This window comes from Ananas comosus, linkage group 15 (genome assembly GCF_001540865.1).
Source record: "Ananas comosus cultivar F153 linkage group 15, ASM154086v1, whole genome shotgun sequence".
In the NCBI taxonomy this organism is placed as follows: domain Eukaryota; kingdom Viridiplantae; phylum Streptophyta; class Magnoliopsida; order Poales; family Bromeliaceae; genus Ananas; species Ananas comosus.
The window spans coordinates 10,013,694-10,028,946 of NC_033635.1; the positions used below are offsets into that span (position 1 = coordinate 10,013,694).

Below are 15,253 nucleotides of genomic sequence, written 5' to 3' on the forward strand. Positions count from 1 at the left end.
TGAAGTTTGATTATTATTATTTTTTTTTACTATTCAAACTCTGCTTATTTAATTATGAGCAGAAATCGAATCAATTGAATAATCAATCAAACGCAAGCTGAACACAAACCCGTTCACTCGTTTGCCAACCCTAGCCGACGAACTGAATCAGTCCGGCCCGTATCTCAAACCCGAGAATAAACACATCAGAAATGCCAATAAGTTGGTCCAGATCAAGTCGAGCGGTGAAACGACTTCGACAATATGTCTTAATCTCATGCCGGAGAATGCTCTGGCTCGAAATCGGGTCTGAACTAAAGCCACTAGTTTCATGATATTTTAACTCATAACTTCCTAGTGATTGGAAAGTAACTTAAAACCAACACAATCTAAAATAGAAAAAAAAAAGTAAAAAAAGAAAAAGAAAAAAGAAAAAGAGAAGACAAAGTGGTTTTTGAGTACAGTTAGAATCCAGAAAAGCAAAGCCAAAGCCTAATTATTGACACTTATGTTATATAATGCAAAACATTATAAAATACAGTTCATTAATAGCTTAATACAACTTAATATAGTTTATTACTTAATTGCTTAATAAAACACAGTTTATTAATAGTTTATTCTAAGCCTCAAACTAGGATGCATTGGATTCTATCCTAAGTTCCATTATTATTTAAATCACAACCATACATATATATAGTTTTCCAAGAGATTTGCATTATTATTTCATTAGCCTGATATGATTGTGAATACAGCGTGTGCTGTCTGCGACAAGAATGTGTGATAGAAAAATATTCTATTTAATTCTGTAATTGATTGTGCGTCGTGAAAATTAAGCTAATTTGGTTAGGATATGATATTCTGGTTGTCCTATCGAAACGAAAAAGTATATTTTTATATATTTTTCAACACTCGCATTTTTTTGCCTATTTTTTTGGCCTAATAATATTAATAATAAATTATAGTTGTGAGAATTATATAAAATATAATAATTAAATCTACTAAAACGAATGACGCATTCAAATTTTGAAATCAATGTATCATTAACCGACTCAAATCAAATAAATTAAAAGATTAAATAGTAAAATCAAAATTTTCAAAGGTTAAGTAATTAAATCGAAATGGTCATACTAGGAACTGGGTTGATTGTCCGTCGTACGTTTTTAACATAGATGAATGAAAATTAGGGATGCAAAAGGGGTGGGAGGAGCCCCATTTCTTGTCGGGGCGAGGCAGATTCGGGGCAGGTTATTTTTCATTTTATTTTTGGCTCCCACTTGTCGTCCCATTCGGAGTGGATTGGGGCGGGAGCAAATTTTTGGCAGATTTTTAACGGATCGGAATATATTGAAGGAATAAAAGGGTCTCGTGCCTCCCGCTCTATTTACTTGGCAGATAGGGGCAGATTCGGGATAGATTATATTTTTATATAATTTTGTTTCCGCTCACTGCCCCATTCGGGGCGGATCGGAATGGGAGCTCCACCAATCCGGATCCATTTGCATCCCTAATGAAAATAGAGAAAAAAAGTTGAACAGTAAAAACGAAATAGAAAGAAGAGACCAAGTTTTATGTGATTCGACAATTACCTACATTCATAAGAAGAGCGAGAAATTAAAGATATATATTTTATTATATGAAGAAATAAAAATACAAACTTATGTCTCATATTTTCATAAAAAAATTCATATATTTTTTTGTTCCAACAAAAATTCTAAGAAATAAGCAAAAAGTGTTTTTCGTAAAACCGTAATCGAAAAGACTAAATTAAAGAAGTACAAAGATCTTTAACCAAATTCTCTATGCCGTTGCTTCAAAGGATTTGAGTCGCTCAATCAACTCGAGAACCTTCACAAGCTTCACTCTGCCATACAGGCACGTGCAGTGTGCTGCACCCGAAACATCTGTTTTACTATATAAAGAAATAAAAATACAAACTTATGTCTCATATTTTAATAAAAAAATTTATATTTTTTTTTGTTCTAAAAAAAATAAACAAAACAAGTTTTCGTAAAATTGTAATAGAAAAGACTAAACCTAAGAAGTATAAAGATCTTTGACCAAATTCTCTATGCCATTGCTTCAAAGAATTTGAGTCGCTCAGTCAACTGGTCGAGAACTTTCACTCTGCCACACAGACACGTGCAGTGGGCGGCACCCGAAACACATCTATTTATCTATTTCTATTTATTTTTAACTACATTAAAGGAGGGTTGGGGGACCTTAGAGTGACACGTGTCCCCCCAACCCTCCTATTCTCTCTCCTTCTATACACACACACACACACATATATATAATACAAAATTTAAAATTTTGATATTTTTAAATTTTAAAGTTTTAAATTTTAAATTTAATATTTTATATTTTAAATTATAATATTTATTTCCAAATTTTAACTTTTTCAAAATTTAAAATTTTAAATCTCTAAATTCTAATAATACGCATAATAAATCGCGGAATAAAATCTAACCTAATAAATGCAATTTAAATTACATAAAATATCGATGTATAAAAAAAATATAGAATTTAAATTTCAGGACTAAAATTTGAGAAATACAGTACATATGTGTATATATATAATTAATTTTATTAAATAATTTTTTTTACAATTTTTTTTCTGTTCATATAAATTTGATAAAATAAATTATTGTATAAAATAATATTATAAAAATAATTTTATATCCGCAGCATCGTGCGGGTAATTCACTAGTGTATATATATAGGTGACTTCTACTTATCCTATATCTGCTTCAAACTAGGATTAGTGTGGGAAACCGAGCCATACTTCAAATAGTCTCGAAATGTGTGCCAACATAAACAAAGGAAAATTTTTTCTTATACCCTTCTAAAAACATCTAATTCCATAAATGTCCCTTTAAAAATCAAAATATTACATATGCCTCCTCAAATTTAAAAAAACTTTCAAAAATAACCTTGCCATCATGTCTCCATCCATATAAAAGCTAATAATATTTATATTCCAATTTTTGTTTTCCGAAAAATCGTAATCGAAAAAACTAAACGTCAGAAGTATAAAGATCTTTGACCAAATTCTCTATGCCGTTGCTTCGAAGGATTCGAGTCGCTTAGTCAAATGATCGAGAACCTTCGCTCTGCCGCACAGACACGTGCACTGTGCTGCACCCGAAACACCTGTATATATAGGTGACTTCTCCTTATCCTATATCTACTTGAAATTAGGATTAGTCTCGAAATGTGTGCCAGCATAAACAAAGAAAATTTTTTCTCTATACTCTTCTAAAAACATCTAATTCCATAAATGCTCATTTAAAAATTGAAATATTATGTATGCCTCCTCAAATTTAAGAAACTTTCAAAAATAACCCTGCCATCAAGTCTCCATCCATATTAAAGTTAATAATATTTATATTCTAATTTTACCCTTCTTAATTATTCAATGATCAATTAATAATTCTATTTAATACCCTCTATTAATTAAATTAATTAAATTCTATCTAGACTAAAAATTTAGTAAAATTCAATTGATTTTAGTTTAAAAAATCATCTATTTCAATTAAATAAATATTTCTATTTGGAATTAACTGTAGTTAAATTAAATTTTATTTTGCATTATTGTCAGGAAGATAATTTATTTTAGTTATATCTACTTTTTTACTACACCTGATTGTAAAGTAATAATTTTTTTTTATTTGATTACTTAATGTAGAGAAAATTCGTCACTATGGATACATTATAACTAAGAGCAATACATTAGTATAACATTTGACCTCAAATAAAAAAATTAGTTGTATTATAAAAGGACAAACTAAATTTTTATAATCAACGGACTTTGCATGAACCAATAATAGTTTTAAATAATAAATTGTAAAAAAAATTAGGTAATGAAAAAATTTTACAAATTAAGATAAATATTCCATTAAATTTAATACCTTTGACCAATTTTCAGTTGAAACTAGCATAAATTTATTTAATAGTTAATTATTATTAGCTAATTAATCTATTAATTAAATTTCTTTATTTAACTAATTATAATATTTGAAATCTGAATTGATAAAATTTTTTTTAAAAGAATGGACCATGTACAATTTTTAATGTGTGTGTATCCAAAAGAGTGATAGGGCGAGTACATTGGATGAGAGAGGAAGAAGTGTTTTACACTTCCTCTCTTTTTTCTCTCAGTTGTGGTTTATAACTGTACATAGTGCAGGATAGTTTCTCAACCAACTAAGAAAAATCATCACTTAATGAGTCGGATCGGATTTGCCCATCATGAGTGACCTGAAACCCGTTTAAAAAAAAAGGACAACCTCAAAAAATACAAGGCTTTTTTAAAGGGAATACCGAATACATAACTTATTAGAAACTCTAAATCTTTATTTATTGCATTGAAAAATACATTTTTAAAAATTATAATGTTTTTTTTTTTTTTTTTGTACATGGTTGTCATATCTGGGTAAACTTTTGAAACCTGAAGTCGAGGAGTTGTAAATCAAATCAAAAAAATTCAGGAGGGTAAAGTTCAAAAATGTTAAAGTTCAGGGGGTGTTTATATATTTAACTAAATTTTTAAGGAAAAATGCTTCAGAGAAATGTGGAAAAATGTTTTTCCATAAAAAATATATTTTTAGTTTTTGGCCATTTGGGTCTAAGAAAAAACTAGTTTTATGGAAAAAAAAATTTTACAAAAAAATTGAAAAATAAAAATACTAGTTTTTCATGGTATACGAATTTTTTTTTCAAAAATATTTATTTTTCTTAAAATAAAATGGACCAAAAATTAAAAAATTTTTCTAAAAAAATCACACTTTTTGAAAAATTAAATAGAAATTGACAACTCAAAAAAGTTGTAATCTTTACGACTTTTAATCCAAGGACTGGAGTTTACCAAACTCTTTGAAATTCATATAAACAAAAAAGGGCAAATTACAACCCAAAAATGTTATATAACTTATCTGGACTATACGCCATTTTGATTTGATTAATATAATATATTAAAATTTTAATTTTATTATAAAGCTTTTCAATTTGTTTCAATTTAAGTCATTTAATAGCTCTTTCAATACAAAATTTAATCGAATTTTTTATTTGATAAATTTATAGTTACATAAATTATATAAAATATACTAATTAAAATTTTGAAAAAAATGCACATTTAAATTTGAAATTAAAAAAGTCATTAACTGGCTCAAATCCCATTAATTTAAGAACCTTTGGCTTATATACCTCTCACTACTATTAAAATTTTTAAATTTACCTCTGTATTCCCAAAATACCTTTCTAAATTTCAAATTTCATTAGTAAATCTTAGGATTGGGGGTATAGATGCAAACTGGCTGATTCACGGGTGGAAGAGATTCCCCACCTCCTACTCCATTTCTTGTCGAGTCAGGGCAGATCGGGGGTGGGTTAATTTTAATCCATTCGAGGCTAATGAGGGCGAGAGCCGATATTTTGGCAGATTTTTGGCGGATCGTAACAGATCAAAGAAAGAAAGGGTCTCCCATCTACAGCTCAATTTATTTGGCGAATAGGGGTGGATATGCGACATGTTGCATTTTTCTATATTTTTGCTTCCCAGTTGCAAGCAGACTGGGCCAGGATATCCACCAACCGGAATCCATTTGAATTTCTATTAAGGGATATATTTGAGGAAATTTTTGGAAAACTGTGAAACCCTAAATAGTCCTATATATAAGAAGTAATAGGGCTAAAACTCCTAACCTGATTACAACATTTTTGGTGGTAGTTAGGCCCAAGATATTAAAAAGTTAAGCATATTAGGATTAAAGTAGCCCTATGGTGACATTGATGAGCGACCCACTGAGAAGTGGGGCGTTACAAAAACAATAAGGCGTTTTCATCAATTAGGATATTTTTGAAGTTTGGAATGGTATATTAGATATTATTTATAATTTTTTAGAAAAACTTCAAATACCATCCCTATGGTTTCACAATTTTTTATTTTAGTATCTTATGGTTTAAAGTATATCAATTTAGTACTCTGTAATTTTATTTTTCTTTTTTTATTATCCTCTCCACTAATTTTTTTCGTTAAATCAATGATAAAGTTAAAACTAAACGTAGCATTTGGTGCGAGAACAATGGGGGAATAAGCCCTTATTCCCCCCTTTATTCCAAATGCCGCGTTTGGTGCCCGAGAACAGTAGTTTTTGCGTTCCTGGAATAAGCTAATATAAGGCTGAAACTGCTGTTTCACTCTTTTCCTAGAACAAGCTTATTCCCAGATGAGAATAAGGTTAATTAAAGTCTAAATTTAATTTTAATAACATTAAATCATTAATTAATTTAATTAATATATTTAAATTATTATTTATTGCTTAATTAATAAAATAATTAATTAATTAATTAGAATTAATTATTAATAATTAGATAATAATAATTATTAATTTATTATTTATAATTAATTATTCATAATTATTATTCTTAATAATTAGATAATTGATATTATTATTAATTTATTATTTATAATTAATTATTAATAATTTTTAATAATTATTATGATTTGTTAATAAATATTATTATTATTAATTAGATAATCGATATTATTATTAATTAATAATTATTAATAATTATTACTAATAATTATATAATCGATATTAGTAATTTATTATTTATAATTAATTATTAATAATTATTATTCTTAACAATTAGATAATTGATATTATTATTAATTTATTATTTATAATTAAATATTAATAATTTTTATAATTATTATTTGTTAATAAATATTATTATTAATAACTAGATAATCGATATTATTAATAATTAATAATTATTATTAATTATTACTAATAATTATATAATTGATATTATTAATTTATTATTTAGAATTAATTATTAATAATTATTATTATTTATAATTAATTATTAATAATTTATTTATTATTTATTTTTAAGTAATATTTTGATGTTAATTAATTAGATAATATAAGTTTAATTTTAAATTATAACTCTTATTCCTCTTCTTCCAATCTAACCATCCAAACGCTATTTAACTTATTCCTAAAAACAACCTAATTTTCATCCAAACACAAAATTGGTCTAGTTATTATTTATACCTGAACTTGTACCTATTTCTGGAATAAGCAGTTCTTACTTATACCTGAACCAAACGCAGAAGGTACTAAAGTGAATATTCGATAAAACTAAGTGGAATATTTGAAGTTTTTTGTATGTAATTTAACGTAATATTAACGGAGGAGCTGATAAAAGAAAAAAATAAAACCGCAGGGTACTAAATTGATACACTTTAAATCACGTAATACTAAGTGAGAAAGTGCGAAACCACAGGGGTGGTATTTGAAGTTTACCCTAATTTTTTTAAAATAAATTAAAAGGGTAAACTTCAAATACCACTCCCTGTGGTTTTGCACTTTCTCACTTTAGTACCCTGTACTTTAAAGTGTATCAATTTAGTACCTATGGTTTTATTTTCTCTTTTCGTCAGCCTTTTTGTTAACTTTTCGTTAGATCATATACAAAAAAACTTTAGATGCTTGACCTATAGTTTATCGAATATTCACTTTAATACCCTTTAGTTTTAACTTTGTCACTGACTTAATGAAAAAAAATTAGTGGAAGAAATAACAAAAAGATAAAATAAAACCACAGGTACGAAAGTAATACACTTTAAACCATAAAGTACTAAAGTGAGATAGTGAGAAGCTACAGGGGTGGTATTTGAAGTTTTCCCTAAATTAAATAACAACAAACTTTGGGTCCAATCCGGTTCAAACCCGGTCCAAAAGAACCGGCCAAACCGCGCCGGTTCACTACCCGGCTTATTCGGTAAAACACGAGATCCTCTATTCCTGGGCGGAGAAACGGTCCACCGGAACCGGGACGGGATCGTCTCAAAAATCCCCAACAACGCACTTTCCGCATAAAACTCTCTATGCGGGTTCTCTCACCACCGTCCGCCACATCCACGTCGACAGATCTCGACCGTTCATTCGTGGCGCCGCCCATTCACACGCAATGATGCTGCTTTTTTTTTTTTTTTTTTTTTTTTTTTTTTTTTTTGTGCCCGTTTCAAAAACCCTCCCACGTCTCTCTCTCTCTCTCTCTCTACACTCCCCTTTTATTGCTCTACTCTCTCTCTCTCTCTCTCTAAAATTGAAGGGTTCTCGTAGTCGTAGGAGCTAAAGCTCGTTCCTCCCCATTAATGGAGGTAATTAAGGTGATCGAATCGTTCAATGCAACTATAAAAACCCTATTTTTGTCGATTTAGCTTACATTTGTGCATTTACGATCGCTTTGTTTGTAATGGTTTTATTAATTACAAGGAGCGAGTGTAGTAGTTGTTGCAAATTTGCTTGATTTAGATTTGATGAGTATTTTGGATATGTGTGCAGAAGAATCGATGGAACTATAGGATTTCTCATATTTGCATTGATTTTTAGCTTATATTTGTGTGTTTATGGTCATTGATTTGTGGGTAATAATGCTTTTATTAATTATTAATACCTAGATTGAGTGTTGTAGTTGTTTTTCCTTATCTATATGATTTAGCAAGGATGAGTGTTTTGTATGTTAAAGATTATGAAATAACTGTTGTTCTCAAAAAACTTAAGCTATTAAAGGATGATACTTTTAATATTTTATATTCAACAATTCCCATCACATCTGAGCTTGAGATATTTTAATAGGCCTAATACATGGAAGTGAATTAAATGAGAGAAAATAATAACATTAGGAGTCGAGCGAGACTTGAACTCATACTCTGATAACATGTTAAAGAATATGAAACAATCATTGTTCTTCAAAAGCTTAAGAACAGTGCTTTCGATATTGTATATTTAACATTGCATATGCATGAAGATAATCAATTAGTAGAGGGATTGTAATAATTTAGTGGATTAAGTGGTGGAGAAATTTGAATTGGCTTAATGAAATGCAGCATTGAAATGTGTCTCTGGACTTGAAGTGGATGATTGGAATATATGTAGAGAATTATATTTGGTTAGTTGAAATAGACAGAAGTCGCACTCTTGTGTTGGTACTTAAAAAGTGAAGTCACAACTTAAAAATAACAGGTGATTTTTTGGAACATTTTGAAAATTAAGTGTCTAAATGATTAGATGACCATTGCTTACTATTAGAATTTCGTAAATAAGTATTATGGCATTAATTGAAACAGTTGAAGTGCTAAATTGGATTTGGCTAGGAAAAGTACAATTTTTTTCTACTTATTGATGAACAAACTCCAATTTCATATTATAGCAGAATTAGATAAATTCTTCTATTTCTACTTGTTGCTCTCTAATACTTGCCAACATTTTTTTTTCTTTTTTTTTTTACTAGGAACAACAGCGAATTTAATAGCAGTGTCAAGAAGTTCCAAATTGTTATGAGCCTATTAGCCTTAATTGCCATGCAGAAGCCTAAGGGCTTAACTTCTACGCCCTGTTGGATCCAAGTATTTTGCTCTTGCTGAAAGTGTAAAGCTTCTTCATCTCTGCATTCCTTAGATGCTGCCAAAGATTGCTACCGTGCATGGCTTATTGGAGCGTATGAGCTATTAGTCTGATTTCCTGTTGCTGGTCAAATGGAATTTAATGATGGTTTCGTATCAGCAGAGCACCAAGAATTGCTTCGATCTGCTACAGAGAGTGCGGATCCAACATCTGTTTCTCCTTTGGAGGTTACATCACCAAAATCCCCCAGAACACCACGCGGCAAGCAAAGTCCGAATAGAGGGAGTCCTGTGAAGCATTATAAACATTCACATTCGGGAAGAGATGGCGGCCCCAAAAAGGGTACATTCCATCTTTTCTCTTTTTATTTTATATTTATGTTTTTAATTTGTTATGTTATTCAATCACTCGTTTACAATAACTGTTTTGGTATTATAGTAGGGTATTATATATACATCACTGAAGAATCATTTGTTTACATACGTATCCCTGTAAAATCTGAGTTTTGATGTACATGCCTCATATTCTTACAGAAGTACCTTAAGATGAGGAGTCATTTAGTTCATAGGGCAAGTTGGTTTTGTTTCTCCCTTTTTAAAAAGAGTAAGTACCCATCGATTTTTTTTTTTTTTTTTTTGGTTTTTACTATCATATAGCTATTTCATGGGGTATGTATTCTTACACTACCATTTATTTGTTGGTGAGTGGTGATATTAGCATGGTTAATTTTAGTAATCCCTTTAACATGTAGGACTAAGATATCTAATTAGTGAATTTACTTATAAACTTTGAACTCAGAACACGGACCTCTAAGACGAAAACTGTTGGCCAGCTATTCTGTTTATTTATCCTATTGGAGTATTAGGTATTATCTACTTCATTCTAACTGTGGGTACTTAAGAGGGGCTCCAATTTGTTTAGTTTGGAACCAAACAGTGAAATAAAGTTTTTCATGCATATATAGACTTGACCTCCTTCTCTGGTAGCAAATTAAATAACAACCACACCTACAAGTTTCATTTCTTGGCAAGCATTGGATTAAGGTCACAGTGCCTGGACATACTAGAAGAGGTTCACATCCAAAAATTTAGACACTTCGGAAAGGACGTATGTATGCATAATCCAACATTTTTTGTAGAGAATATCAGGATGTGCCAAATACTTTGTACATATATACGTTAGATGTGCACATATGTACATATGTTTACCATCAAAAAGAACTTTGTTTTACCTGTCCTTTTCCTGCAGCTACAATGGTTTTTTTTTTTTTTTTTTTTGATAATCCCATACAGATTTCTTCATATTACTGACAAGTTGATGCAAAGTTAACAGGAGGGTCAGGCGGAAAAGGCACATGGGGTGGATTACTTGATAGTGAAGGTGGTTACTATTTTGACCACAATGATCCTAACTATGACAGCAGTGAGGTACCTAATTGAACATTGACTAGTCCTTTATGTTTTCCGTCCTCTGATTATATAGAGGGGAAAAAATGTAAGTTGGAGCGAACCAAGAATTTAAGTGCCATGGCAAAGGGTCATGCTGCACGCTTCGTCACGGACGGCACAGTGTATGCCATTCCATGTTGATGTGCGCGTTGACAAAATACATTGTATGCCAACACACTTTCGCACTAAATATTTGTGTTCTTTGTCACCATTGTATTCTGATTGCTTTTAATATATTATTTTATCAAATCTTTGTACCATTTTGATATAATTACATACTAATATCAAAACAAGTGGGCTTTGAGCTATGCCATCAGCAAGGGGGTTGTATCATGCAGATATCTTATTGGCATTGATGTGATACGGTGGGCATGGTCTGTGGCAATGGGCACTTAAGTTCTTGGGTAAACTATATAGAAAGTCCCCAAATTATGACCTGGTTTCACTTTGATTCCTGAACTAATTAATTTTGTCTCTATTGGTTGCCAAGGATCCTGGCAATTTTATTAAGTCATTATGTTGGTTTTTGTCCATAAAATTGATAGAAATGTCATATGTCATCACAATCACTTAAAACAAGAGTACTTGGCATCCTTGTTGGTGTTTAGTTGACACTTAAGCATATGGCTTGAAGATAAATAATACTTTAGTAATGAAACATATGCAAGAAGAAATGCAACCTTTAACTAGAAAAGTTTTCTATATTCCTCTGCAAACATATACTATCAAACCATTTTATCTTCCCATGTTTGTTTATTGTTCACACCATATCCAGGAATATTACATGATCAGTCCTAGCAAAAGATCTGCTGAATTTGAAGACTTTAAAAAGAAAACCACCGTAATTATCGAAGAATATTTCACTACTGACGACATTACATCCACCGCCAATGAGTTAAGGGATCTTAACTGGCCATCTTTCCATTACTACTTTGTGAAGAAACTAGTTTCAATGGCAATGGATAGGCATGACAAAGAGAAAGAAATGGCCGCCATTCTACTCTCATCTCTTTATTCTGAAGTTATTGAACCTACACAAGTATACAAAGGCTTTTGCAAGCTAATTGAATCTTCAGATGACTTATGTGTTGATATACCAGAAGCAGTTGATTTCCTTGCCATATTTATAGCTCGAGCTGTGGTTGATGAAATACTTCCCCCCGCTTTTCTGAAAAGGCAAATAGCCAATTTGCAAAATGACTCGAAGGGTTTTGAAGTCATCAAAAGAGCTGAAAGGAATTACTTATCAGCCCCACTTCATGCAGAGATCATATTACGAAGATGGGGCGGAAGCAAGAATATAACGGTTGAAGAAGTGAAGGATAAGATAAATAATTTATTGGTCGAGTATTTAGCTAGTGGCGACAAGAAAGAAGCTTGTAGATGTATTAAAGAATTAAAAGTCCCTTTTTTCCACCATGAGATAACTAAGCGAGCATTGATATTAGCCATGGAGAAGCAAGCTGCTGAAACAGCTATTTTAGATCTATTAAAGTTGGCTTATGAAGAAGGAGTGATTAATTCAAGTCAAATATCAAAAGGGTTCAATAGATTAATTGAAACAATCGACGATTTAGCCCTAGATATCCCAAAAGCGAGGGATCTCTTAAAATCTTTGATATCTAAGGCTTCTTCAGAAGGTTGGTTATGTGCTTCCTCACTTAAGTCTCTTCATTACAGACCTGAGGAACAAATAGAGGATGGTACATTGAAACTTTTCAAAGTCAAGGTCACGTCTATTATTCAAGAATATTTCTTAACAGGTGACATTATTGATGTGGTGAGCAATTTGGAATCAGAAAATTTTGCTTCTTCCACCCGATTGAAAGCCATTTTCGTAAAAAGGCTTATTACTCTTGCGATGGACCGAAAGAACAGGGAGAAAGAGATGGCTTCTGTTTTGCTATCATCTTTATGTTTTCCGTCAGAGGATATCTTATCTGGTTTCAATCTCTTAGTCGAGTCTGCTGAGGACGCTGCATTGGATAATCCGTCCATTGTCGAGGACTTGGCATTATTTTTAGCAAGAGCAGTGGTGGATGAAGTACTGGCCCCATTCCACTTAGAGGAAATTGGGAATAACTGTGAAGGGCCTGATTCAATCGGTAGTAAAGTGATTCAATTAGCGCGCTCATTACTAAATGCTCGACTCTCCGGAGAGAGAATTTTGAGGTGCTGGGGTGGAGGCGGTAGCAATAAAACAGGATGGGAAATTGATGATGTTAAAGACAAAATTGGTAAATTATTAGAAGAGTATGACTCTGGTGGGGACTTAAGAGAAGCTTGTCGATGCATAAAAGAGCTTGGTATGCCATTTTTCCACCACGAAGTGGTTAAAAAAGCACTAATAAATGTCATGGAAAAGAGGAATGAGAGATTGTGGGGGCTGTTGCAGGAGTGTTATTCTATGGGCTTAATAACTCCCAATCAAATGGCGAAAGGATTTGGGAGAGTGGCTGAATGTATCGATGATTTGGTGCTTGATGTGCCGGATGTGGAAAAACAGTTTGGTTTTTATGTTGATAGGGCAAAAAAAGAAGGATGGCTTGAGTCCTCCTTTTCGACTGGAAGATCTGAACATGTAGTCGAAAATGGCTTTCAATCATGAGGGGCCTTAGAGGTAGCAAATGGCAAATGCTGGAACTGCATGGAACGGTTGGTACATTCTTCTAACCCATTCGTAATAGTTTCATTATGGGTAAATTTCTGCAATTCTTCGTTTAATCATTTTGGAATGTGTCCTTTGGATCCACAACCTCTCCATTGTTACAGTTGAGTCCCTATCCTTTTAATTGGTGTTGCTACCATACCCCCTTTTAATCAAGTTCCCACTTCCCAGCTTATCTTACCTTATGAAAAGTCCGAGAGTTACGTACGTAGCATTTTGATTTTGATTGAGGAATATAGGCTAACCGGTAAGCTTCCAATCAAAAGCAAAGTTTAGGGACCGATTTGTAACGTATCAACAAAGTGGAGCCAAACAGAAACTACACCAAAGGGTTGAGGACGTGCGGTACAAGTTACCCTTTTTATTTCTGGATGTTTTGTGAGTGCTACTTGCTATTTATTATCCATGCTGGCTTAATGTGGGAAAATGATTATAATCTATTCTAATGCTCTAGATCCTGTTACTGCTTTATCGTTTATTAGCAATGCCCTTCTTATGTATCAGTTTATTTTACATTTGTGATTTGACTGCTGAAATGTTGGTGCTAAAGAAACAGATTATATGTCTTTTATATGGTGTTTTTTGTTTATCTTAATTGAAATATTCACCTTACCACCCCCCAACCAACTGCCATTGATCCTACCTTGCTAATTTTTTTTTTCCAGTATGTGTGAATGGCGTAGGATGCATGATCCGAAGTACAAGATCATAATAGGAATTTGTAAGACTGTTTAAGATCACGATCCTACCAAAGTTCTATGACAACATCCAATTCCCGAAATGCAATTCTTCGAATTGTGCTATTAGGTACTACACCATCGGTCGTGTTGTCATGTTGTTTTTAAGATTTTGTTTTTGATGTTCCATACAAGGAAATTTGAATATTATCGATTTTCATATGTTTTTTCTTTATTACACAGTTACCAAACTAATGGTACTTCACAGTTGCTTAATGTCAGTTTGTATTCCACTACTTTTCACCGCATTTATATTCGATCTTCTGGTTGTATTTTATTATTATAAAGCACAAGATCCTTCACTACAAAAGGCATTTAAAAAAAAAAAAATCCTTGTCTGTGATAAATTGGTACGTAAATGACAACTAGTCTGAATTTATTTACTAATAAAACTTAGGTTGCTTTCTCTTCTCTAACTTTACTGGTTTTACTGGTTAAGACACTATCGGATTACTGTTCTTGTTATTTCCTGTGAAAAATGCCATGAATGTAAAGGAATTATGGTGTTGTATAGAGGACTCCTTCGAAGTAAAATTTCTTTGTTCATTTGGTCTAAATCTTTTGCAGGTGAATATGTCCGAAAGGCGGTTCATCTTCGCCCTTTTCTCTTAATCAGATTCTTATATGGCTGACACCTTTTTTATCCTCAGAACAGATCAATCAGGACTAGTTATTTTTCTGTAATGTTGCGCCATTTCAATTACTTTTCTATGTAGTTTTGTGTTGCTGTGTATTGTTTAGTATTGTAAAAAATTACCTTCAAAGGCAATAAATGATTTGATTCTTAGATAAGCTTCTTGTTGAGAGAATTTGTGGTTTGACTACAATATTTGTTGTGAAAGTGAAAACCATATTGTGGGGTAAAAAAATGATACCTAGAATGAACAATTGATGATTTTGTAGCTAAGTAAGTTATGATCTTTTTGTGGTTAGCGTCTATTTGGCTCGGTTGGAGCTTCAGTAAAAATGCTATTTGGATAGAGTTATTTGAAGAAGTACTAATTA

General features: G+C 31.6%; 1 protein-coding gene across 5 annotated transcripts; it reads left to right on the forward strand.

The window, feature by feature from the left end:
• LOC109720881 lies at positions 8,034-15,022 on the forward strand. Of its 5 annotated transcripts, none has more exons than XR_002219086.1 (6): positions 8,034-8,158; positions 9,283-9,737; positions 10,728-10,822; positions 11,619-13,502; positions 14,177-14,318; positions 14,816-15,022. XR_002219086.1 is itself a non-coding variant. In XM_020248223.1 (5 exons), the coding sequence occupies exons 2-4, from the start codon at positions 9,527-9,529 to the stop codon at positions 13,449-13,451; spliced, it is 2,139 nt and encodes a 712-aa protein (XP_020103812.1). In that variant the 5' UTR covers positions 8,034-8,158; positions 9,283-9,526; the 3' UTR covers positions 13,452-13,498; positions 14,816-15,022. The 5 variants fall into 5 exon arrangements, 1 of the variants encoding a protein (XP_020103812.1); XR_002219084.1 differs by having other exon boundaries at positions 11,619-13,498; XR_002219085.1 differs by having other exon boundaries at positions 8,034-8,149; positions 11,619-13,498.

Excerpts from the sequence above, each read along its gene's own strand:
- LOC109720881 (XM_020248223.1), top strand. The coding sequence starts at position 9,527 with ATGGAATTTAATGATGGTTTCGTATCAGCAGAGCACCAAGAATTGCTT. Across the intron at positions 9,738-10,727 it reads AGATGGCGGCCCCAAAAAGG|GAGGGTCAGGCGGAAAAGGC; the intron begins GTACATTCCATC and ends CAAAGTTAACAG. Across the intron at positions 10,823-11,618 it reads CTAACTATGACAGCAGTGAG|GAATATTACATGATCAGTCC; the intron begins GTACCTAATTGA and ends CACCATATCCAG.